At 35.1% G+C, this 27,638-nt stretch overlaps 2 protein-coding genes across 2 annotated transcripts in view; both read right to left on the bottom strand.

The window, feature by feature from the left end:
• The window catches only part of LOC136036708 (phosphatidylinositol 4-phosphate 3-kinase C2 domain-containing subunit alpha-like), a 144,048-nt gene that overhangs the window by 19,915 nt on the left and 96,495 nt on the right, over window positions 1-27,638 (bottom strand). Inside the window, exons 16-21 of the mRNA XM_065719037.1 lie at window positions 27,372-27,522; window positions 26,187-26,343; window positions 18,752-18,987; window positions 12,577-12,777; window positions 2,672-2,868; window positions 930-1,174 (exon numbers count right to left, since the gene is read on the bottom strand). Coding sequence (XP_065575109.1) covers window positions 930-1,174; window positions 2,672-2,868; window positions 12,577-12,777; window positions 18,752-18,987; window positions 26,187-26,343; window positions 27,372-27,522 — 1,187 coding nt within the window. The remainder of the gene's footprint in view (window positions 1-929; window positions 1,175-2,671; window positions 2,869-12,576; window positions 12,778-18,751; window positions 18,988-26,186; window positions 26,344-27,371; window positions 27,523-27,638) is intronic.
• LOC136036707 (zinc finger protein with KRAB and SCAN domains 1-like) overlaps window positions 1-27,638 on the bottom strand; it is a 264,716-nt gene that overhangs the window by 172,556 nt on the left and 64,522 nt on the right. The gene's annotated exons all lie outside the window — the stretch shown is intronic.

Here is a 27,638-nt window from a genome sequence, read left to right as displayed (position 1 = left end):
GATCTACAGCTGTTGGTTTCTGGCGGCTTGGTGCTGCAATGAGTCTTTAGAAGTAGTAGTTATTAGTCGTCTTTAGTAGTTGTATTAGTAGTAGTTTTTAGAAGTAGTAGGTTTAGTTTAGAAGTAGTAGTTATAGAAGTAGAAGTTAGAAGTAGTAGTAGTTATTAAATGGAAAGGCAAAGTCGTCTTATAAATTATTCACACAAGCTTTCAGAATTAATAATAACTGAAATTTTGATTAATAAAATTCAAATTGCCTTCTTCCCTTTTATTAGACCCAAGTTTTTCTTGGGGTATGTTTTAAATCTCTCCTCATTGCAATAGGACAGTAGAGTTCCACCATAAAGATTGGTCTTTAAGGACTTCTTCGTATTAAGGAAAGCTATATTTAATTGCGTTTTTTTTAAACGATGGGTTTCATCAATATTTGTCACTGCACTTGAGACAAAATAAGTAAAACACAGTAGATAAAATATATTAGAAACGGTATTTGACCGCTATCAAAGCCAGTTTTTAAGCATGTTTGAAGTTATGAAACATAATCTTCACACTACTGTAGACATACTAACTAAATGAAACAAAACGGATACCAATTTGGTTATATTGGAGCAGTTGTACGGAATAATTATCGTATTACGTTATAGTCTTAATATAGTATAATTGTTGTTGTATCTTAATACTTCTAGTTTTTCAGTGAAGCATAGTTTACCTACAGTAGACATATTAGCCACAGAGACAAAAACAGATATCAATTTTGGTTATGTGTGAGCCATTGTATAGTACAATTATTGTAGTATATATTTAATATTTTAATATAGCTAGGACGAAGGTGCAAATTTTATTGACAACAATGCACACTATTTTGGGTCTTGTTTTTTTTTTTCATACGGCAGAAATAACGTTAATACAATAATCTCACATAAACATACCATTTCCATGAATGTAGGGTTGGCGTTACGTTTAACAACTCTCGTTTTACGCTTTGTGTGTTTCTGAGGATCTGGCAACAGGTACACCTTGACATATGAAGACGGAGGAGTTTCCTGTTGGCTCCCTACACCATTTAAGTCACGGACATGCATCACCATTACTTGAAATTCTCCACGTGAATATTGTAATGATAGTTTTATGTCTCCTCGTAGAGTTCGGCTGGGAAGCAGTTCTTCCTTAGGCTCTACAAGTATCTCAAGTCAATATTAATGATAGCTTCAGCACGAAAAGAAAGAAAGAAAGAGAAAAGAAAAATAAAAGTTTAAAGGGGGATAAGTTCTTTTATTAGACGTTTGAACGTTTATTTGTTCGTCATGGAAAGACAGCGTGGTTTTGGAAAGTAAAACAAAACACAAAAAAACCCTAATTTAAGGTATTACATCGAGAAACGGAAAGAGATAAAGAGATGATGGAGGAAAAAAGAAGAGTAGAGAGAGATAAAACTTGAAGGTTACTAGGTGGTAAGAGAATTAAACTAGTCAATTAGACAGAAAAAATTAAGCAGATGAATAAGAGATAGACAGGAAAGGAGAAGCAAAAGCAAAGTTCAAGCTTTTTTATTACTCAAGGGACTAATAAAAACAGAAAAGAAGAAGGAAAGTGAGACAACAAGGGAAATAGAATTCAAAACGACAATTGATTAATAGACAGATGGCATCTCGACATATAAAACAAACAATAAGACACTAAATATTCTCGACTTGAACTAAAAACAACTAATGGATTAATTCTAAACAGGCGAAAGGCCTCAAAATAAAAAATAATAAGAGAAATTTGCAAGACAAATTCCTCAAAATAGACAAATCAAACTGTGGAAATTCGGTGAAGAAAAAAAGATGGATTTGAACACAGAATAGATAACATGCAGAATATACATATACATTAATATTGATTCGTTTATTTATTGGATGGTCTGTAATTATTATTAAAGTTATGATTATTTTTGATTAGGAATGATGATATTGTGTAGTTTATTTTTGTATGTGAAATATTTATGTAAGTTCTTCTCAGTTTATGGTTTTACCTTCGCAACTCGTGTAACCGCACTGGGTGTATGACCATTCAATTTTGTATATAGTTTAAAAATAAATTATTATTGTTTTAAGCGAACGAATTATATAGTTAAAGAAGTCTCCTCAAATTCCACAAGGAAAGTTTTAGCACTTAATTATTAAGTGCTACTTAGTGAAAGCAAAACTTAACATATCTGGTAATCTAAAAATCATGTTACTGCTGTAGGTGACAACTTTTTCTGCAGCATGCTAAACATTTCTGTCATATCTAGTCGGAGTGGGGACAGGAAAGAAAGATTTAACACATCCGGTACATGAAAAACAAGGATATTGCTGTAGGAGACAACTTTTTCTGCAGCATGGTCAACTTTTCTATCATATCTGGTACATAAAATTTCTGAGAAAATTTACTATTAATTGGTCAGGGGGGAGGGAAAGGAAAATTTAACATACCGAAAATAAAAGAATCGAAAATGCTTAACATTTTATTTTTTTTTTAAAGCAGAAGACCAGAGAGGTAGAGGACAGAATGATAACAGAAAGTCGAATAAAACCTACAAAAAGTACGTCTGAAACTAGCAAGGGAATACAAAAGAATATGAGGGTACAGGGCACAGGGCAAACCTACATAGAGTACGTCTGAAACTCGGAATACAAAAGAGTTTTACCTTTTAATTTATGAGCAGTGATACTAGTTTCTTCTTGGTCCCTAAGGATTGGATGAAAAAACGTGTAAACTATTGGAGAATGAGATATCTCAGGGGCAAGCTGCATAAGGCATTTCAAAAATCGATCAATATCATTTAATCGTTTTTCGGCAACATTTTTTACAGAAGATCTTCCAAGGTGTACACCACGGGGTAAGCTAAAAGACAGTAAATAATAATTATTGTAATATCAATTTATTTAAACAGTCTATGACTTATAATTTAAGTCTTAATATTATTAATGTAAAATACATGAAATATTAAAACAGTTAACAATTAAGAGACAGTAAATAATTATCAATAAGCTTACAGACTTCGAAATTCAAAGTCTTACAACTACGCAGCGAGATTCAGCATCCCTGTAATTTTATGGAATAGATTATTTATATACAAATAGGGACTTTATATATTCAAAATATTATTATTTTCATATGTAACGCATATTTATACACATATTCTTCACTGTAACTTTAAACTAGCATAGCCATGTGAATATAAATAAAGTAATAACAAAAATCAAAAGAAATGGCAATGGCAGGAGTTGCTTCAAAATTAACACAGTTAGATTTAAATGAATGTCAACCTAAAATATCACAAGTTAAAATTACAATTCAAATACTATCGATAGAGATTACGCTTCCATTGTCGAGGAGAAATTTTCAAATAGTTCTGGGTAACGAACTGTGAGTAAAGAGCCACCCCAGGTAACAGAGACAAAAATTTCAATATCATTAGAATATTACCAAAAGTTCTACGTTTAGCAGCGACTCTAAGTATACAACTGTATTCAGTTTAAGGTTTTACATACAAAGTTATTTGTATGTATAACTTACCAGTACATACCCCTTACATACCAGTTTTTTTATATGAAAAAAACTGGCATAGCTTTAGAAAATGGAGGAAAACTTCCCTTAATAGCAGGGTCATCTTCATAAAATTCACAACATGAGATTTAGCACATTGAAGACAACAAAGATTTCAAGCGGTTTTCTGACAAAAATAAGACACAGAATTTTCTATTGTTCCTAGAAGCATGGTCGCGGATGTGCGTTTGTTTGTTTATTTTCGACGCAGGAGCAATTATATGAAACCAATGGCCCTAAATAATATGGGATGGGCTCATTTGAACGAAAGTAGAAAATTTTATAGCTCTTTCAAAATAACAAAAGAGATCGCACCATAGTCATTTTCTTCGACATTGGCAACAAACAACAATTTTGACTAAGAGAGATTCAACATTTTAACCAATGAATATTACGCGCAAACAACGCCAAAAACAGGCACAAAACGAGAATGTTAGACCAAAGAGGGCATAAAGAGTGAAAATTAGGAGATAATCCATCTATTTAACATTTTCATAAAATTAAAAGGAATCGCACCAGTCTAAAAACGAATACTTCACGAACACATTAGTTTAGTAGGTTTCGCAATCTCAGTGAAGTAAAAGTTTTCACAATATTTGGCAAGGAATTGTAGCTCCTGACTTGACCTCATTATTATTGTTAACAAGTTGAGAGTCCTTACGTTCTGTGATCTGTATCAAAAGGTGGCAGTGAATATTAAAATTAGTCTACCGAGTGGGATAAAAACTCCTACTAGTATCTCAGTTCAAAAAGAGATTCGTCAAGGAGCTGTCTCTTCACTACGTTTTTACAATAATAGTGTAGTTGGGGCTCAGCAGGTGGTTAAGCCGCGTTTTCTGTATCTTGGTCAAGATTTTTCTTTATTGCAGTATGCCGACGGTATTTTGTATTTAATCATATCTTTTTCCCGTTTTGAAGAGTTTTGTAGCGTTGAAAAGCTCAAATAAGAGAAAACAGGTCTGTATTTCAACGAGACTAAAACAGAGTTTATTGTCTTCAATCGTAAGGGAAGCGTTCCTATCCCAGTAGTAAAACTTTGTGACAAGATAATAAAATTTTCTTCAAGCATAATATATCTTGGTATACCTGTAGGTTGTAATCTTAACTCGACTCGACAGTCGATCATGCAGTCGACAGATTCGGGCACAGCTATTCTAGGCGGTAGTTAAACCACATGTGTTTGACGTTCTCTGCTTTTTGCATTCTTCTGTCTGATAAAAATAAACGTTTCTTGTTACTACTGTTTTTGTAAATTTCTTTTGCGCTTGGCTCCTTGGAAGCGTAACGCAGCTATTATAAACATACCGGCTATTATATATACGCAGCTATTATAAACCAATTTAACATACCAGACCCATACATGGTTCTTCAGAAAAGACTGGAGAAGTTTTATATGAGTTTAACAGAAAATGAAATGTGCGATGTTTTTACTGTTTTTTCCTGTTTTAAAAAGTAGAATTGAGAGAAAGAGTCAAACTTCAGCGTAAAGAGCTGGGAGTTGAGGAGAGAACAGCCCCTTTTATATACGGTTTAGTGTCAGTTCGTTTTCAGTTTTAATATCGCTCCTTACTTTCAGTTTAAAAAACGTGTTTTGTTTGTTTAATCCTATGAAAATCCACTATCTTTGGGCATGAAGTTCCTCAACATTCATCACTTCTTTTCTTTCCTAATATATGATGGATTATATGAAATATACGGACATTTTGGCATTTTTGGAAAGTTAAATTTATGAACTAGGGCTGTTCAAAATTTTCTATCTTAACAATTTATATCAAAATTCTTTTTTCAAGGTTACAGAAGTGAAGGGGTTCCGATTAGAAGTTTTATCTATTAACTAGTAGTTTTCAAAAACTTTATTTCAAGGGGGGGGGGGGATTGAGAGATCTTGAATAAAGATACATGGGGTAAAGCTTTTCAAAATTTTATTATTTTTGGACTGATCAATTCCAGATTTCATGTTTTAATTTCTTTAATATAATACTTTTTCTGATTTTTATTATTAACCCTTTCAAGGTTTGAAGAATTTTAGCCGGTTATTTTTCGTATTTCGCAGTTTGTCTTAGAGAATGAAACCATACTAAGTTTGAAGATTTTAAGCGATTTTTTCCCGTATTTCAACCTTTGTTTCATATTTTCATGTATTTGTATATTTTTATTGTTTTTACTATTTTCTCGGTTTAATAAGGCCAGTACATAGAAATGCAACTTCACAGACAGTCGCAAAGCGATATGGGGGCGTTACCGGCCAAGCGTTAGATTGGCGGAGGGGAGCAATATAGAATTTATTTTATTAACTCATAACAAGTTCTTTTTTCGTGATATTCCTTCTAAATTCGGCGTAATACTTCTATATTCTGAGGTTTTTCTCTGTATCTTAAGATTTATTTTAGATATTTTTCCACTGTTTTCGCTGTTTAATAAAGCAACTTCACAAAATTCAGAGTTGCAAGGCGATATTGGGGAGTTACCGGCCAAGGGTTATTTTTGTGGAGGGGGTGATAGAGAACTTTTTACTGATATTCCTCCTAAATTCGGCGTAATAATTCAAGATTTTGAGGGTTTTAAACGACTTGTCTCTGTATTTTAAGGTTTGATTCATTTTTTTTATTATTATTTTCTTAGTTTAATAAAGAAAGTGTAAGAAACCTTGGGGCGTTACCACCCAAGTTTTATATTGATGGAGGGGGATAATAAAGACAAGTTCTTTGTTTTTATATTTCTTTTAAATCCGGCGTAACACTTCTAGATTTGGAGGGTTTAAACCAATTTTTTCTCTGTATTTTAAGATTTATTTCATTTTTCTATTTTTTTGGGGTTTATAAATATCCCAGCACCACGCAATACTTTTTAAAAGTTTATATAAAGTTATTTTAGAACAAATTCTTTTATTAATATCGTTTGTTCTGAAATGATATTACAAAGTCGAAAAGAAAGGTTGTGAGTGAAAAAGATGAGTACTTTAGTTTAGAAAAAAAATGGGGTTAAGAGGAATATTAATGAAAGAACTTATTCCAAAATTGTATTATAAAGCCTTTTGAAAAATATTGCTTGGTGTTGGGATAAAGTAAAAATTTAAAGTCGGGAGTGAAATAACTGTGTACAAGTTGAAAAACATCCTTAGTCTGAAAGTCTGAAACGCTCAAGTTTTTTAGGAACTTAAAAAAAAAGGTTCTGATTCTAATTACACGGCCATCGTGTTTCAGGAATAGTTCTTAAAAATCTACGACAAAAGATCGAACTTTAGGGTGAAGAGAGGGGTAATGAGGAGGGGCAACCCCCTCATATACGGAATAATTTCTGTTCGTTTTAAGTTTTAATGCTGCTCCTTACTTTCATTAGAAAAAACTTCTGATTGTTTTCAACTTTCATTGAAAAATTTCTGATTGTTTTTCAAGTAATAACAGGAAAGCCTGTGAAAGCCTCTATGGAAAAACCTCTCACAAAACCCTTCCTCCATATAAATTCCTTACCACGCAAAATTCTTCCATCTAGAAATTACCCCGCCCCCGACAATTCCGTCCTCACTGCCAATTTCCCCCCAAAAATTTCTTACTTATGATTTCGCCTGAAAAACGCTCATTAGCAGACTTTCCCTTGAAGAATAACTTGTTTTTACTATATTTCTGATCCTTTTTAAAGTCATGAGCGAATGTATTTCCCAGAACGAAAAGAATTTCCCAGAAATCTCCCTCCCCCCAATGGAAAGTTTCTCCCACAGAAAGTATCCCCAAGGAGAATTTCTCCTGGTGATATTTCTCCCATGGAGAATTTCTAACGTGGAAAATCTGCCCCACCCCCAACGTAAAAATCCCCCAGAAAACTCCGTTTTCGCTGAAATTTCCCCACAATTCCTCCAAAGCATCTCCAAATGTAAAACACGGTCGCCAACGAGAGAGTAAGAAAGTCAAAAGAATTCCGTATGCGGGTTCTGGCAAATTCCCTCCATGCAAAACATCCCTGAAAAGCTCACCCCAGAAACTCCGATCGCAACAGGAAGTTCTTCCCGTTGAAATTCCATACCCAGAATTCCACCTCCCCTTAAAAAATCTGTACACTTCCCAACAACAAATACTATATGTAAACAATAGGCATATTTCATAACTTGCGGCCCTTTTCCCGATAGTTCTGGGGGTCATTTCATCTCCAAAGACATAGTTTTGTAAATTCAACTATACTGAATAAAATGGCTATCTCAAAATGTTGACCGGACGACTAACGAGAAAAAGGGCGTGGGAGGGAGGCTGGCTACCCTTAAATGTTTTTGTTCGCTCAAAAAGGGCACTAGAACTTAAAATTTACATGATAATGAGCCCTCTTGCGATATTTTAGAACTATTAGTTCCCCATTTTAGCAGATAAAAGCTTGGAACCTCTACAATACAGTTCTCCGATACGCTGAATCTGATGGTGTGATTTTCATTTATTTATTTTTTTCCTTTTGAAGAACCTTTGGCTTTTTTTTTAATTCCCTGACGTTTCTCACCTTTTCCGAAAATCTGGCAAACTTTCTCAGCCTCGTAATAATCATAAACTTAGTAAATAATATATATTTGGAATCAACATAATAAGCCGAGTCTTTTGACTCACATATTGATATCAAAATTACATATTTCAGAGATTTGGTTACTATTGAGCCGTATTCCTCCTTACTAACAGTTCGTTATCACGAACTGTTTAAAAGAAGGAGAACGGTATGTGGGCCGGGAGGATTTCGTTTAAAAACTGTCTGAAGAACTTATCTGGAAAAATATGTATATGACGGCCCATAAATCCATTTTTCACAAGCCCTACTCGATCAGTAATTGTCCATAAGACTTGCCTTGAATAATGTTCAATTAACTCTCCAAATGATAATTTAAAGTGAACTTTCTCAGGGATTAGAGGAATTTTCATACGAATATAAAACTTGAATGTGAACAACCAGGGTTGAGGAGGGAGGGCTGGTAAACTTACTCATATTAAAGAGAGTTTATAATCAAGGCAGTTCAATGAAATAATCAGTAAGTAATGAGATGACCTTGCCAATTGAGAGCTATTAGAGTGGAGGTCAGTAGACTTTCTCAGGGTCTTTCCCAAAGTCTCATGATCAAGAGACTTTTTCATCACCAGAAGAATCTATAGGTAATGATGAAATGACCTTATCAATTGGTAGCTATTAGAGTGGAGGTCAGTAGACTTTCTCAGGGTCTTTCTCAAAGTCTCATGATCAAGAGACTTTCTCATGTAATGAGATGACCTTGTCAATTGGGAGCTATTAGAGTGGAGGTCAGTAGACTTTCTCAGGTACTTTCTCAAAGTCTCATGATCAGATAAATAATGATGAGATGGCCTTGTCAATTGGGAGCTATTAGAGTGGAGGTCAGTAAACTTTCTCAGAGTCTTTCTCAAAGTCTCATGGTTATGAGACTTTCTCACGATCAGAATAATCTCTAAGTAATGAGATGATCTTATCAATTGGGAGCTATCAGAGTGGAGGTCAGTAGAATTTCTCAGGGTCTTTCCCAAATTAGACGAGACTTTCTCATGATCAGAATAATCTGTAAGTAATGATGAAATGGCCTTGTCAATTGGGAGCGATTAGGGTGGAGGTCAGTAGACTTTTTCAGGGTCTTTCTCAAAGTTTCATGATCATAAGGCTTTCTCATGATCAGAATAATCTGTAAGTAATGATGAGATGGACTTGCCAATTGGGAGCGATTAGAGTGGAGGTCAGTAGACTTTCTCAGGGCCTTTCTCAAAGTCTCATGATCATGAGACTTCCTCACGATCAGAATAATCTGTAAGTAATGAGTTAACCTTGTCAATTGGGAGCTATTAGAGTGAAGGTCAGTAGACTGTCTCAGGGACTTTCACAAGTAGACTTTAGGTCTTTCTCAAAGTTTCATGATCATGAGACTTTCTCATGATCAAAATAACCTCTAAGTAATGATGAGATGACCCTGTCCATTGACAGCTATTAGAGTGGAGGTCAGTAAACTTTCCCAGGGTCTTTCTCATCATCATGAGACTTTCTCATGATCAGGACAATATGTAGGTAACTTGTCACTTGGGAGGTAGTAGAGTGGAGGTCCATAGACTTTCTCATGGAAAAGAGAAGCATGACTATTTCCAAAAAGTGCATGTTTAAGAAAAATTTTTAAACTGTTCATAAAACGTGGTTTTGATATACATGGTAATTATTCAGATTATGAAAAATTTTAACCTATGACATCACTTGGTTTAAAAGAATAGCTACAGCATATGAAAGAGCTAGCAACGAAGCCTGTCAGACAATAGGCATAGAAAATAAAGCCGTAGCGTATACACTTTTTTGATGAAAGGAGAAAAGTGTCTTGCCAACTCCCCAATATATAATTCCGAGGTGCCCTTTCCTCCTCCATCAAAATTCTCCAGAAAATAATACTTTCTTCCCCAGCCATAAAACAAAACAGAATTAGGTAAAAATTTGATCTTGAACATCCAGATTAACTGGAAGGCGAATCTGAGGAAGACGGTAAATAGGAGGGGAGGTGTCTAAAGTAAAGGATGGCTGGTTGGATATGAAACCTTCATATCCAAGATATAAAAATACCCGGCTTAAGAGGTCTCGAGCTCCTAGCTAAAAAAAAAACCAAAAAACAAGCAAAATCTTGTGTTTTAGGCATTCTTTTTGCAAAAATAAAGTGCGACAATAAAACTTACAACGAAAATAAATTACTTTCTACATCGCGGGGTCTGCCCCCTTATTAGCCCTACAATTGTTATGCAAACAAGTGATGGGTTTCATTGTTGCATATATTGAAGTCAAATTATTTTAGCATTTTGATTTTCTATTGACAAGTCACTCTTTACTTGCAGTTTGGTACTGCAAACTGTTTAATCCAAATCCCTCCTAAATGTGAAGAAGGGCTACTACTTCATCTTCCCATCCTTGTTTTTCACATTCAATTTTAATATTTGTATAGCAATGATAACCATTCCTGAAAAATAACATCACTTCAAATATTTATCATGAGGGAAGGAGAGGCTGAAACAACAAAAATTAACTATAGGGTAATCATTTCCATTGTTTATAAGGTAAGTCATTCGAAAAAATCTTTTTTCGTAGGAATTTCACAACGGACACCAGCAAAAGAGCCTGGGGGGTAGTCCCCCAGGGAAACAAGAAGACATTAAACTGTATATACATAGGAAAATGAAATATAAAACCTTAAAATCTTAGTAAAGTTCGTTCAAATCTTAGTAAAAGCAACCTCCTGGTAGCATTTCACCTTTTGTACCAGTGAACTTATGAGTTTAATTTTTTTTCTAATTATATTTTTTTTTACTTGTTTTCTTCTAAACAACCGGCTAGCGAATCAGATGTCAGTAACTATGGTTTTAAGTCAGATGAGAAAGCATTATGAGTACGACTTGAGCTAAATTCAGATAGAAGATTGTAAATTTCGCCATGGAAAGACAGCCATGTCTGACTATTATCTATGATTAAAAGTGAAATTTAATCTTTCTTTCTTAAACAAAAAAAATATTTCCTAAGAGGGGAACTGCCAGTCCAGAGCATTAGAGATATTAGAGACATGAAGGGAGATTGAAGATACATTTATATCCCCTGGACCTCCAGCCTTCTTCTATATTTATCTGACGGCTCACGGAGAGTTGAAGAACTAGGTGCAAAGTACACGCTTTTTCAGGTTTCAGGCACAGTTCTCCCAATCTAAACATAGATCCATCAGCACTCCTCCATAAAACTGATGCAAAAACACGTTGCTACCTTTAAAGTTAATAGCCCTCAAATTAACTAGCTGAAGCTTTAAAATAAGGCTCATTCGTTAAAAAAAAAAAATGAAATTTTGAGATGAAAGCAATCTTTGTCGTATAATATCGGATATACGCTTTTTTCGAAGCTAGGGAAAGAGGTTAGAAACGAAGTTAGTTTTGACAAAAGTAGGGAAAACGTGTATTGTCTAGCTCTATAAGCTTCCTCAGATATTTTTAAGGGGGGAAGGAGGAGCTGGTCTAAATACTTACAGGCTTGAAAAAACCTTTTTGTCAAACTAAGCAACGGTGCCCAATTTTGGAATGATGTCACATTTTTTCAGAATAATAAAAATATTTTAGTTGAAATAAAATTTTGGTTTTCAGGTAGGTAAGGATGGAGCCTGTATCTTCCCTCCTCATTCATTATGCACGCCAGCTGGGTCGTATCCGGTTTTTTTCGGGAGATTTTACAAAAGGATGTTGTAAGGGCAAGTCTTACAACTAAAGAAGTGGCAGAGAAAAATAAAGGCTCCTGAATTCCTTTTTTTGTAATAAACTACCTATAATTTCTCTTATACTTTTATATCATATGCTGTTTTTGGACCTTGTTTTTAAGTCGTGAAAGATAACAATAAGCAAATGAAGTTCTATATTCGTTCATCTTTGTAGATTAAAATTGAACAAACAGCTACACTTCAACTTCAACCCCGAGACGTAAAATTCTTTTTCGAAGGAGAAATTAGTCCTCGATTTTTATTAAATAGAGGAGCAATTAAATTATAATATACTTACCGTAATTAAATTAGTAATAATAATAATTACTAACACTAATACTAATGCTTGTAAATACTAATTAATTTCCGAGCCTAATCAATTTAATCTTAAGTAATTAATTAGTAAAAACTATTTAATTAATAATAATTACAACTGATTTTATTTGATACTAATACTAATTAATACTAGTCAGTATTAATACTAATTAGTATAATTAAATAATTTCCATTTTTAGTGTTATTAAATTATTATTAAATCTTTGTCAATTGCCAATAAATTGAAATAGTATTTTCAATATAAAAAAGCCATCTCTGAGGCATATCTAGGGGGGCACAGGGAGGAATGGTTGTCCCCTTTTATAGCCTCTGGAGTGGTACCAAACTGAAGTTACTTTCTTTTACTTGTATTGTGGTAGTGATGAGAAGGGGGATAAATACCGATATTGTTCCCGGGCGCTGAAAACCTTGGTTACGCCTCTGAGCCTTTAACTTACCTGGGCAGTTTAGTTAGAGGAAACATCAGGCATAGCTTATGTTGGAACTCACAGAATTCTTCGTATGATCTGAAAAGGTATGTTGGTTCACATTCGTCAAATCTTTCCACACGGACTACATACACATAATACTTATCTGGTTCATATCTCTTCTGATAATTGACAACTCCAACGTTCTTTATTTTTCCATCAACATTTTTCCTAAAAGATGAAAAAAGGATAAATTCTCAGAGTCAAAGACAAATTTCCCCTCCCCCTTCCAATGTCTGCCAGAATCCCCTGCCCTCTCTACCCACATAATCATTGTTTCACAAATGCTTTAACCGCTACTTCTAAGCCCAACTTAATAAAATGAATTAAAATAAAAGTGATTAATTAAATAAACTAATAAACAAGTTAAATTAAAAGATAAATATAAATAAATTTCAATAAAAAATTAAATATAAATAAATAAAGCAAATAAATTATATTCATAAAATTTTTAATAAATTAAAAGCCCGACTCAAACTTCAGGCCTTAACTTTGAACAGCTGCAAACCATTTACTGGTTAGTTTTTATTGAATTCAACACTATAGCCCTCCCTGACTATAAGTAAATCCATAAACCTCCTCCAGCGTAGCTCACAACTGCTTGCCAAAGAAGCCGTTTACATTTTCGATTTCAACTTCCGCCAATCCAGATAATTGGGACTAAATCAGAGATTTCTCAAAATAGCAAGACCCCCTCCCCCACCAGAACCCATCCTCTAATATCTTAAAATATTTAGAGGGATCCTGAGACATTATTTCACAGGTAGTGAATCCAAATCCTTAGTTTCTACTATCAAATCCGCTTTAGCTCAAGTCCCTCAGACTTTATGCGCTAGGATTCTTTTTATTAATACTTTTTAGCATCGAGTGATTACCTAGATTACTATTTTGGTATAACTAAGATAAAATCATACTGTTTTTGACGGGGCAGACGAACGATGGTAGCCCAGAAGTACTATATATTAATATTTACTTAGCTAATTACACGACCACGGTGCTACGCAGATTAGTTAGATAAAAGTATAGTAATGTATACCAAATATTTACTTGGATTACTATTTCATTATTAGCAAGGTGTAATGAGACTCTTATATCAAACTTATAGAAGATAATCAACTTAATAAAAGATAACACGATAATATATATTTCTTATATGTGACCCTAAAAGTAGTTCTACTTTCAAATTCAAGGAGTAAAAGCCGGGTTATAGTGGGTATGTCTTATCTAACTTCTTATGTCTTAATATGTGTGTACTAACTTCCTTTTATCCGGGAATAATTCTGGACCAAGGAAAAGTGCAAAATTTTATGCTGAACTTGCATAAAATTTGCAGGTAACGAGGAAAATTTTATGTAAAGCTTACATAAAATTTGCAAGAAACAAGGAGAGTTTGCAAGAAAATTTGTTTTGCTTACGTAAAATTTGCAAAAAAAAACAGAAAAATTTTATGTTTAGCTTACTTACAATTTGCGAGAAACTAGGAAAGTTTACAAGAAAATTTTGTTTAGCTTGCATTAAATATGCCAAAAAAATTCCCAACCTTGAGGCAACCAGTGAATTAGCAGAAGGAACCGTTTTCGTAGCCATGTTAAATAATAGATAAAACTTATTCATAATAAAATACACATAGAATAATACACTGTACAACTAACCCCCCCCCCAACATCTCCTTGGCCTGTAAAGACATGCGAGTCATTTACTCAGAGAAATTTTTTATTTACTCACAGAAAGAAAAAAAAACATAAAAACAGATTAGAGAAACTTGATACATGAAATAAATTAAATAGATAGACTCTAATGAATCTCTGAATTTTCTAATAGAATGATGAATCTCTTATGAAAATAGAGAAAATATAAAAAAGAAATAAACTTATAAGAAGCCAAAAAAAAAAATTAGACATTGAACAAGCTAGAAGAGTATCACCGTCGAGCAGGTGAATGTATCATATTCCACGCAAGATTTATTAAGATTATTTACTACCACTAACAACCACAAAACTGAGTCGCTAACACCAACACTGCTACGCACGCACTACTACTATCCTACTAGCTACTAGCTACGCACTACTCATCCTAGCCTATTCAACACCTTCCCTTTTACACCCTCCCAGGAAGTTTTCATTTCTCTTAAGTCTTTTTTTGCGACATCCTCCCATACCAACCGCGGACGTACTGCTTTCAGTTTAGCCCTAAACGGTTGGCCGAAATGAACAATCTGTGCCAATCTGTCATCCTTCATCTACAAAACGTGCCCTAGCAATCCCAACCTTTCTCTCATAACAGCCCTAGAAAGCGGGATTGAACCATACTTTTCACAAGGAGTAAAAGATAATTTTAACTATGATATTAAATAAAAAACAGGTTTTTTCGGTTACTTTCTTTTTTTTTGTAATTAATCCACTAAGTTCATGCTTGGCCGTTGTTTATGATGTAATTTTGACAGGGGACAATAAAGAAGATGCAGGAATAAGCCGAATAGGTCAACTGGTTTTCACGAAAAATTCCAGATTTATTCGCAGTACTCCATTCATTAATAGAATTTGTTCTTAAAGGTACTAAAAAAAGCCAAAAATACCATAGTCAGATACGGAAGAAGAATTTTTTTTCATCAGAATAAGGAAAAGCGGGAAAAATGAATATTAGAGTTTGCCCGCAGATCCTAGGTTCACATTTACAAGGATACTTATTAACACTAGAAAACTTTGGTAAACTATAGAAGTTCAAGATGTTACCAAAGCTGTCCAGTACATACTGACGTTTACTAGTACATAGTGAAAAAAAGCAATAAAATGATTTGCTCAGCAGATATTTGTATAGCCATATGCAAACAAAGAGATGTGTAGGATAGGTTTACCTAAAAAAACTTGTTGTTCATTTTGGCCTTTAAAACAGTTTGTGGTAACGCACTTTAAGTAAGGTACGACTCGGCTCAATAGTAACCGTAATTATAAACGAGTAAGAACTCATATGACACTTGTGACGAGGTCGGAAGAGCCAAGAGCCAAGAGCTCATATGGCATGAGCTCTAGCAAATTTCTAAGAATCAATAGATTAATTTAAAAGAAAAATCAGAGGCTTAATGTCGGTCGGGATTTAAAATAAGAGCTCTGAGATACGAGGTCTTTCTAAATATCAAAATTCACTCAGATCAGATCAACCACTCGTAAGTTAAAAATTCCTCATTTTTTCAAATTTTTCCTCTCCCTTCAGCCCCCCCCTAATGGTCGAATCGGGGAAAACAACTTTATCAAGTCAATATGTGCAGGTCCCAAATACGCCTACCAATTTTCATCGTCCTAGCACGTCAAGAAGCACCGAACTCCCCATAGCACTGGACCCCCCTAACTCCCCAGTTACGTCCAGTCCGGTTACGTCAGTCACGTATCTACGACATTTGCTTATTCTACCCACGAAGTTTCATCCCGATTTCTCCACTATAAGCATTTCCCGAGATTTACGGTTTCCCCATCCAACTCCCCCCACCAATGTCACCAGATCAGGTCGCGATTTAAAATAAGAGCTCTGAGCCATGAGTTCCTTCTAAATATCAAATTAAAAAATAACTCACGAGCGGTCACCCGTTCTTAAGTTAAAAATACCTGAATTTTTCTAGTTACTCCGAATTAACACCCCCTCCAGCCCCCCAAAGAGAGCGGATTCAGTCCGGTTATGTCAATCAAGTATCTTGGACTTGTGCTCATTCTTCCCACCAAGTTTCATCCTGATCTCTCCACCCTATGCGTTTTTCAAGATTTTCGGTTTCCCCCGACTCTCCCCCCAATGACACTGAATCCGGTCGGAATTTAAAAGGTCGAGATCTGAGTTACGAGGTTCTTCTAAATATGACATTTCATTAAGTTCCGATCACTCCTTTATAAGTTAAAAATACCTCTTTTTTTCTAATTTTTCAGAATTAACCCTCCCCCAACTCCCCCAAAGAGAGCAAATCCGTTCCAGTTATGTTAAACACATATCTAGGACTTGTGCTTATTTTTACCGCCAAATTTCATCCCGATCCCCCCCGCTCTAAGCGGTTTCCAAGATTTTAGGTTCCCCTCTCCAACTCCCCCAATTTCACCGGATCTAGTCAGGATTTAAAATAAGAGCTCTGAGACGCGATATCCTTCTAAATATCAACTTTCATTAAGATCCGATCACCTGTTCGTAAGTTAAAAATAGGCCTACCACTTTTTTCTAATTTTTCTGAATTAACCTACCCCCCACTCCCCCCCCCCAGATGGTCAAATCGGAGATACCAACTATTTCTAATTTAATCTTCTTTGTTCCCTGATACGCCTGCCGAATTTCATCATCCTAGCTTATCCGGAAGTACCTAAACTAGCAAAACCGGGACCGGCAGACCGACAGAATTTGCGATCGCTATATGTCACTTGGTAAATACCAAGTGCCATAAAAACAGAACTTTGATATCAATAAATACATGAAAAGAATTCGCTCATTTTGCTGATTCCAAAAATATATAAGATTTGGTGTTACTCATCAAAAGTTACGAGCCTAAGAAAATTTATCTGATTTTCATAAAAGGAGGGAAGCACTCCCGAAAAGTCAGGAATCTTTCTAAAACCAAATAGAAAAAATTTCTGCAGAGAGGGATTTTCGGCATGGGTTAAGGAACAATCGGTAATTAAAGTCTTTTTTCAAATGAAAGTGTACTAAGAGGAATTTTTTAGACAGGAATCGTTTGCTAGAAAATTTTCAAGGGTAATTATCAGCGGGAATGGAATTGTCCACGGAGAATTTTTTGACGAGAGGGGGGTATTTTGAGTGAGGAGAACCTTAGGTGCACGGACTTCCCGTGATTGGAAGAAATTTTCCATGGAGTAGGAGCTGGATTTACGATGTTCAGAAAAAAAAACGATCAAAAATTAAATACAAAAACATACCGTTTGCAGTGAAAGTAAGGAGCAGCACTAAAATTGAAAACAAACAGAAATGATTAGGTTTTGGAGGAAGGTTATCCCCTCCTCAATACCTCACCCCCAAGCCAAAGCTTAAGCTTTCGTTTTAATTCTTTAAGAACAACTCTTGAAACTCAAGGGCCATTTAAATAGAACCATAAGAAGCTTTTTTTAAAGTAGTACTAAACTTTAACGCGGAGTGGGGTATTGTGGAGGGGGCAACCCCTTTCCAAAACATAATAATTTTTCTTCGTTTCAAGTTTTAATTTTCCTTCTTAATTTTACTTGAAAATTTTTCTTTATCTAGTCACGCATAAGTACGGGCGAATGTCAACATTTAAGGAATTGATATGTTAATAGTCAAATACAGAATCCTTTACAAGCTTTTCTAGGGCTTTTATTAACTTACTAAGGCCAATCTTACAAGACCTATGTTACACTCGGTATTCACTAACTCGGTATTCCCTAGTCTACAAAGCTTTCGTTGGAATGAATTTTGACTAGCCAATGACCAGCTCATAGTCTTCTATTAGGGCTGGAATAATTTTGTTGACATCCTTCACCCTATCACAAAACTAAAGTCTCCTTAGTCTCCTTAAAAAAAAGCTTTTAAAAGATTCATATTGATCTCTCAGCACCGAGACAGATCAAAGTATACTCTTATTTAATTATTACAAGCAATGCAACTCTTATTGCTAATGCATAAGGTTCAGTTACTTGTTGCATCAACTCACATGGTTTGCTTGGTGTTACGCTACTTACCGAATAAACGAAATACGAATATTAACTATTTAAACAAAGCATGCATTATAAAATAGGACAGCCACAATTATCAGCGTTTTAAGCATAAAAAACTCACGATTGGTTTTTCGGTATAAAACTCAGAAAATCTCCTTCTTCGCCACTATCTGAAAAGCGAAGCTGTCCAAAGCTGTGGATGAAAAAATTGACAATCATCAGCATTTTAAGCATTAGAAACTCACGAGTAGTTTTTCAAGACTCAGAAGAGTTCCTTCTTCGCCGCTATCTGAAAAGCGAAGTTGTCCAAGGCTTTGGATGAAAAAATTGACAATCATCAGCGTTTTAAGCATAAAAAACTCCCGAGTAGTTTTTCGGTATAAAACTCAGAAAAGCTCCTTCTTCACCGCTATCTGAAAAACGAAGCTGTCCAAGGCTGTGGATGGAAAAATTGACAATCATCAGCGTTTTAAGCATAAAAAACTCACGAGTAGTTTTTCGGTATAAAACTCAGAAGAGCTCCTTCTTCACCGCTATCTGAAAAGCGAAGCTGTCCAAGGCTGTGGATGAAAAAATTGACAGGAGTGAACCAAGACTTGAGGGCATCTTGAATCATCTTCGCAAAAATGGAGCTAGCTTCACCGTCAGAGACGTCAGGCATCAGCACTCCATTTAAGTAATTAACTGCTTCTATTGTAACCCCTCTTATGCCTGATGATGCCATCTGTAAAGTGGATTTTTTAAAATACAAAACAAAAGGGCAACCCTTTATTAGTAAACTTAATGCATCCTACTTTTTTAAAATGCCGACAAACACAACCTTCAAAAGTTACTTTTATAAATGCTATCCATGTTAATCAGCAGATAAATAGCCTAAACCCAAATACACTTTAGAAACTTTCAAGATATATGGGTGACCTTGTTTCTTGCACGACCATTTGGTGACCATTTATACGCCGAAATTTATCTGCCAGAATTTCAAGAGAAAATTGGCAAGCGTGGACTTGCAAGGCAAGTAACAGAGAATTAGAACGAATTAACCGACTAGGTTTTAAACAGCAATATTTTGGAAAATTTAAAAAAATAAAGTTAGTTTCAAGGAAAGTTAGTACTTTTTGCATTTGTATTGAGATCGGTCTTGCAACTGATTTGTAAATCTAATATCAAGACAGATTTGTTTTAATCCTTGTGGTTGTCAGCAAAAACCCTAGCCCTTGGTTCATACTGCTGAGTTTTCAAGTTTTTTCATGATCTGTCAAATTTCGTCTGTTTTTTTAGCTGCTAGGTTATGCGTCATAACGGTTCAACGGGTCCATAGAAACATTTTTACTGAGCTGTTACAAACAAATTCAATATTTCGAATTAAAACCTTTTTTAAATCAGACCTTGGAAGTACCTGAAAAACTAACCATAAAGTCGTCCATTAATATATTGTTTTTAATTCAGTGTTTTTAATTCAAGTGTTATCATTTGTTTTACATTTATATTATATTGTAGCGTACTCCTCATTTTTTGAGGGAAATAAAGAAAATAAATAAATAAATAAATAAGACAAACTACATAGGGCCAGTCAAAGAAACTTGATTTTCAAGGGACGTGGCGACATTTTAAGGTAAAAGCATATAAGGTAAGAATTATGTTATTTATTAGACAAATCTGGCCTAAGCTAATACAGGTTGGGCTTTTGAATATTATTTTTGTGGGTATAAGAGCTTGATTTGGCCTATTCCTATTTCTGTAATATTTAAATACCTCATATTATTTGTCACACTTCAGCGGTTGCAGTGAATCGCTTCTTTGTGAACTATTTTGCAATTTTCCTGCATCCGATTTATGAGAGTTGTTTTATTTTAAGGAGAAAAAAATCGCACCAGTAGGCAATGGTAAATTATGCAACGGTAAATTAATTAACAATGGTAAAGTAGGTAATGGTGAGGTCATTACTTTTATACTTAATAATCACGATAATGACAACCACCAGACGATCAAAGAAATAACTTCCAAAATGCTGTAAAAATCTTTACTCTTGTATTGATGAAACCCTACTTGAGGCTTGTTTTCATCCAAAAAGATCAACAAACCACATGGCTAATTCTCTCAACCCTATTTCTTTCCTGTATAAAAGCACACACATAGTTAAGAAGAAAAAACGAATGGGGGCATTCTACGATAGATTTCAGTTATGGTCAGGACACATTTTACCAACAGGCTAAAAACCGGGACTGGAACCTGATTTTATCGATTACGTTCAGCTTGTTGTCTGTAAGAACCGCCCACACACTCAGTGGCGTAGTGGGCTAAAATTTCTGAACCAGTAAGCATCTAAATGTAACATTTTTATGGTACAAAAAGAAACATTTAGTATTTCAATACAGATAATGAAACATTCAATACACAATGTATTGAACGCTTTTAATATGCATTTAGCGTTTAATATACTATAAGTAGACTAAGGTTTTAATTCTAACTCAGTAAATAAAGTTTCAAAAGTGAAATTCTCTTTTTAATAAATAAAATTGAAAAAATAAAATTTAAATAGTGCAATATAATTTGCTTTTAGTGAAGTGCCAATGGCGCAATAGGCTTTATATTTTTGAAGTTAGGAAAGGAGACAGTGTAGTGAAACTAAATTTGTCGTGAACGGTCTTGAGAAGAAATAAAGTTAAATTAGATATTTGATATATAATGATATCAACTGCAGAAAAACTCATTAGTTCAAAATTTGATTTTATTTTGATTTCATATTTTATTTTCAATGTTGTTACAAGTACGTAAGAGTTTTGTTTTTAATAAATCGCCAATGACGCAGTAGGGTTTAGAATTTTACAAGGGAAGGAGGGCTACTGCATTAAAATAAACGACACATCATTCACACTAGGATTCTGATTAATCGGTAATTCTTCAGGACTTGGTCTATTTTGGTGGGCGTTTCTGGGCTGAAAAATCTCTTCCTAGCTAATCTGTCTGCTATGGGTTGCCTCTCCTTAGCAGCATAATATTTGTAAGCACGAATATATAATGAATCAGACGATACGGATTTTAATGCTCAGGTTGGAAGAAATAGGGACAGATGGTATCCTATCCTAGGTAAATTTGGTGTAAGAAAAGAAAACAGAAATGGATACAGACTTTTGCAATATTTTCTAGGTATAAACATCTCGTTATGACCAATACGATTTTTGATCACTAACTGGCACATAGGTTAGCACGGTGTTCACGTGACTATAAAACAATTTGATTTCTGCGAAATAATTTCCACCGGAGGAGGCATTTCTGGAATGATCGAGAAACCAATTAGAAATTAAAGTATTCAAATGAAAGAATGCTAAGGAGAATTTTCAAGGCTGTTCGTCGGCAAGTAATTTTACAGGGAGGAGGGATTCTCAGCGAGGAAGGAACTGTCGGGGGGAAGTTTTACTTTATTTACATGAAATTTCACGGAAGGAAATTCCCGTGAGGACCAGGTCTGCCCCCTCCATACATGAAGTGTGTCCCTCTCCTCAGTACCTTGCTCTTTAAGCTAAAGTTTGACTGTTTGTACCAATTTTTTAAGAGCGTTTACTGAAACACGGGAGCCTTTTAAATAGAATAGGAAGCTGTTTTATAAGTGCTAACAGCTTTAGCGTAAAGACTAAGGTAATGAGGAGGTGGCAACCCTTCATATAAGGACTAAAAATTCCGAAATTAATTTGAAAATTTTATTTTAATTTTTCATGTACGGTGGGCCAAATTCGAAACTGCATTACTTGAAAAACGTTCAGAAATCAAATAAAAAGAAAAAAACTGATTTCTGAATTTTCAGAAAATTGAAGAAAAAGAAAAAGAAATCAAAAATTAACTGAAAGTAGGGAGCAACGTTAAAACTTAAAACGAAAAGAAATCATCCCGTTTATGAACCGGGGTTGTCTCCTTCTCAACGCCTCACTCTTTACGCTAAAGTTTTTATCGTTTTAAAAAGTAGAGTTGTGACCAAGAGTCAAACTTCAGTGTAAAGGGTGAGGCGTCAAGGACGGAACAGCAACTTTCATACACGGAATAACTTTTGCTCGTTTTTAAGTTATAGTTTCGTTCCTTACTTACAGTTAAAAACTTGTTTTTTTCCTCTAATTCAAAGAAGAAAGGCCTATTGCTTATTGCTAACACATAGCATTTGTTATTGGGAAGTAAACAGATGTTTTTCGGGAGGCGAACTTTCTCTAGGGGAATTTTCAGTGGTGGGATATGGGAGATGCCCCTCTTAAATACTTTGCTCTTTACGCATATGTATGATTTTCTATTCCAATCCTTTACAAACAAAAAGTAAAACACAAGGTTCGTTAAATTAGAATAAGATAGGTTTTTGAACGCTGGAACATGAAATTCATCACTGCTAGAACGGTTGATTCAGATGTAGTTTTTCTGCTCATCACAAAGTGCTTTCTTATTGGGGCTAATCAACTGTACGTAGGCTACGGCCAACGGGAAGAGTTTTTCTCTACATTCCTGTTCACACCATAGCAACTGCTCTTGACAAAGAAAAAGTGCAGTCAGTGTTTTTTTTCATGCTCTAAGTGGCTGCGACACTGTGCCCGCGTTCCGGGGGCGTGGCAAAGGAGGGTTTTGGAAAGCATGGAAAGCGCACACTGCCATAACACCGGTCTTCAACCGCCTGTCTTTTCCTCTTCAAGAGCTCACTGAAAACTACGTTGTACAGATTGAAAAATTCATTGTGCTTTTATATGAAAGAGAGAGAGAGAGAGAGAGAGAGAGGAGAGAGAGAGAGAGAGAGAGAGAGAGAGAGAGAGAGAGAGAGAGAGAGAGAGAGAGAGAGAGAGAGAGAGAGAGAGAGAGAGAGAGAGAGAGAGAGAGAGAGAGAGAGAGAGAGAGAGAGAGAGAGAGAGAGAGAGAGAGAGAGAGAGAGAGAGAGAGAGAGAGAGAGAGAGAGAGAGAGAGAGAGAGAGAGAGAGAGAGAGAGAGAGAGGAGAGGAGAGAGAGAGAGAGAGAGAGAAGAGAGAGAGAGAGAGAGAGAGAGAGGAGAGAGAGAGAGAGAGAGAGAGAGAGAGAAAGAGAGAGAGAGAGAGAGAGAGAGAGAGAGAGAGAGAGAGAGAGAGAGAGAGAAAGAGAGAGATAGGTTTATTTAAACAACATCGTAGCTAACAGCTAATTTGCGTTGCTTCACTATGCTAAATAACAAACTAACACAAAAAAAAAAAAAAAAAAAAAAAAAAAAAAAAAAAAAAAAAAAAAAAAAAAAAAAAAAAAAAGAAGAAAATATCACTCGTTTCGTGCGGTTCGTGCGTAGAAGTAGCTCTACTGTGAACAGTGCTGACATCTAAAAAAAGGGACGGTAGCAGCATCTGGTGGCTTCGTCAGAAGATTAAAAGTCACCAAGTTCGAAAAAGTAGATGGCGCCACCGTATACAGGGGTGAAGAAAGGTCAGATACTTTGTACTACATTACCAGTTTCTCCGGAGTTTCCTCTAACTTTCCATCCGCTTTTTGCGCGTTTTTGAGCGCGCAGATTTGCGCTTTAACGCACAAACTCGAGCTACTGATTGTAATATCCGGACTTCTAGTAATCTAAACTATGTTTTTGCCTGTTTTGGTACTACATGGAATAGGCGCTCCTTTTATTTTCGCTGTACACGCTTTTTTTAGCATTCTATTGCGCATTTCAGAGCGGTCCTATACTTTTTATAGTCACCATTATAATCACCATATCTTAAAAGGAATATTCAGAAGTTTTGATGCTTCTGTAGAGATCCTGGTAAACTTGCGCATTTTTTTTAGCACTCCAGGTGTTTTAGAGCGCCCACTAGACGTGCTTCCCGTCACCATTAGATTTCCCATGCTTTAATCTATAGTTCCACCAATTTTGGTGCTTTTTGCCAGAATTGCACGATTCTTATGCTTTTTCCTCTTTTCTTATGCTCCCTACTCCTGACTATTTGTGTTCTGTAAACAGTAGTCTCAGTAGAGGTTGGGGTTGGTATTCCACTCACCTATTCAGCATGTCACTATATTTAAGAGCAAATGGCATCAACGTCGAAAGATTATAAACAAAGTATAAAACTCAGAGCATTATTGAATATTATGTAGCGTCAAAATCTGTTTTTATATCCGTTGATAATTTTTCATCAGTAGTTTGTAAGAAGTTTTGTTAAAACCAGTTTAAATCCAGTCTATTTATCAACATCCCTGTACTATGTCCTGATTCCTCCTAATGGACAATATTATAACCTAAAACAAGCTTATAAGGAATATAATTTTTCAATTGAGATTAAACTATGATGCTGTAAAGTAACATTACATGCCTCATATGAGATAAAACTTTCTGCTTATTGCTTTAAATCCTAGATTAACGATCCAAACCAAGGAATCTATCCAAATTTTTCATAATCCCACAAAAAACGGCAACAATCTAAAAAGTAGTCCACAAAAAGTCTATTTTTTGATAAATAGGAAACAGAGTCAAGAAATTCCAGCTAATAGCTGAATAAATAGGCTTCATTTTGGCGTATACTAATTTGTATAATTGTTGCTTTTAAAGTATTGTACTTTGATACTTAAAGTAGTGGCGTAGATAGTTTGGGTTGAGGCTGGGTAAGAGGGTTACACTTATCCCCGATTCAGTATCTGTTGAGGGCCATTTAGATCAATATGCTTTCTTTATATTTATGGTGTTTTTTGAGCGGAGGGGTAACTGACATAGCGTATAGGCGCTTTAAAACCTCCCAATCTTCTGATTTAGATGGCTGACAATGGCATCAATATCAATTAATATACAAATATACGTCCGAAACATTATTACTAAAAGTTAACCGTAAGAGCTTTATCGTTAACGGTAAGAGCTTTTTATTATACCCGTTAATAATTTTTATAATTAATACGTTAAGATCTTTTTTGTAAACCAGTTCAAAGCCCGGCCCCTTTTTATGGACAACCCTGTACTGCGTTTGATTCATAAAATGTTTCATGCATGAAAATCATTAGAAACATATTAAGATTTAGGCATTTTAAGGCGTTTAAGTCATTTTAATTGCTACATGGCTCCTTTAAGGTTACAATCTTGTGCTAGTTGTTTTAGTGCAAGCCCAAACAAAATTTTTTGATGTCCACCAAACCAATGAACGCACTTAGAATTTTTACAATTTTAATAGAAAACCGCAATAAAGTTTATAAAGTAATTCAGAGAAAATTTTTCTTTGAGTAACTAAGAAACAATGTCAGAAAATTACAGTGTGCAACTGAATAAACCGGCTTTATTTGTAAATTGAGTATATGTCATGTAGTCTGAGTCAAAAGAATAACGATGAGCTCATCAGGTGAACTAGGTACATGATAGCGTGAAAAATTTAAATAGAACTAAAGGTATAAACAGATTTCTTGCCTCAATTACGGTGAATGAATGAATGCTTATTTTCAAACAGTACCTACAAGCTCAAAAGGCCGACTTTGCGTTCTCGTCAAATAAATCTAAAGATTAAAACATAAAAAATAATTCTATTTATACAAGTTTATTGCCTGTAACACTAAGGAAAATTTGGAAAAAAAAAATTATAAACAAAGAGATACAACATGTCATTTCTTTTTTCGGATTTTCGACACATGTCAAAGGAAGACAACACAAGACAAAGAATAGGATTTCCTTCGTGTATTTACTGTGATTTCGAGGGCGGACGAGACTGTGATGTAGGAGAAAAGAACAGAACCCTGAGGAAGAGAAAGAGTCTTAAACCAAACTTTACGTGGAAAGTACCCCTCTGCAAATCCCAGTGGTTTGTTTCAAATTTTGTAGGAGAAAATGGTAAGGATTCTCCTCGAAATCCAAAAATGTAGCCAGTGGATATTGACACTCTAGAAGGGTTTTAGGAGCTTAGTAGCACATATCCACAAAAGTTTAAGATACATTATTTGGTTTTGAGTATGGCGATATGCACTTACCAAAGCAAAGAGGTTGAGGAAAAGTTGAGCGTGCTTCCTAACCGCGTTAAATGCTTCACAACAAAGATCAATAAACTGCTGGAACCGAGGCGATGGCTTATCACCTCCATTAATTACATACGCCATGTCAGATGACAGGACAAACGGTGTACGGTCCCTGAAAAAAAGAGGAATATTAACGATGGGATAGGAAAGCGTAAGGTAAGCCATTATAAGAAAAGTGAAACAGTTTAAGAATAGATGCAATATGGCTTGGACCAGATGTCTAGCTTATATGTGACAATAGAAATGGTAAGATTACAGATCCAATGAGTGGTTTAATATGAACGGGCTCTTGGTGCATGTACAAAATTCCTTTAGTTTGTCAAAGTAAATAATTGTCAAATGTCAAAGTAAATAACGCACTTCCCGACACTAACAAACTATTAGCAAAGGTAGCTAACAAGTATAGCAATTAGTTGTTTTTAGAGTCAAAGTCTGACACAAAGTTACGTCCTTTCGCCTTTCATTTGATTAATTTTGACACATCTCCCTTTTCATACAATATGAAAACGATGAGAAGATACGATGATATCAAATTTATATTACATAAACGGCTTTCGATAATTTGGCAACACCGTAACCGAGCTAACGATATTCTTGATGAATAAGGTGCAACACTAGGACTTCAATTAAATTTACAGGACGCAGAATATTTTAGGGTGGAGAAGGTCACCCTAGGTAATTTGAAGGTTAGTATTGAGACAGTGGAATGGATACCTTTTCTTACTTGGGGTGTTATAACTAAAGACAATGCTGCAAAAGTGTGTACCCTACTTGTTTCAGTGTGTACCTTACTACTGAAGTTGTCAACCCCTTGAAGCTTTCAAACTGGTATACCTCATGAAGGAATTTTTGTATCAAAAAATGGGTGTCATATACTTTGATCAGCTCAACAAGAGCTATCGATTGCCATCGAAAAAAGTTTTTATCTGTCTTAGTTCAAAAGTTGATTATTTTTTTTGCCGTAGGCCAACTTTCTAACGTTGCACGGTTGTGTATAGCTAATGACCTTAGCTGTAAGAGGTCCAAATAGAAAGCAGTTAAAGCATAAGGTAGTTTCGATCAACTCAGGAGCTTATGAGAGGAAAAGGATACAAATAGGTTTTTGAGCTACAAACACTTTAACAAGAAAACTAATATTACCTTTTAAAGCTGCCAAAAGTTTGCGCGTCTCCAAGAAATTTGCCGAAGTCAATATGGAACAAGTGGCCTGACGAGCATATCATAATATTGTCATTGTGGCGATCACATATTCCAAGAATGTATGTTGCAACACTGTATCCAGCACATGATGCTAAAAATAAATTAAAGCGTAAATCCAGCCTTAAGGCTAACGAAAGCCTTGTAGAACTGCTTTGTTTTTTACTTAACTGAATTTTTAAACTCTGATACAAGGGACTTCATATACAT

This window comes from Artemia franciscana, chromosome 15 (genome assembly GCF_032884065.1).
Source record: "Artemia franciscana chromosome 15, ASM3288406v1, whole genome shotgun sequence".
Taxonomy (NCBI): Eukaryota; Metazoa; Arthropoda; class Branchiopoda; order Anostraca; family Artemiidae; genus Artemia; species Artemia franciscana.
The sequence above is the reverse complement of the archived record's forward strand: the minus strand, read 5'-3'. Positions and strand labels throughout refer to the sequence as shown.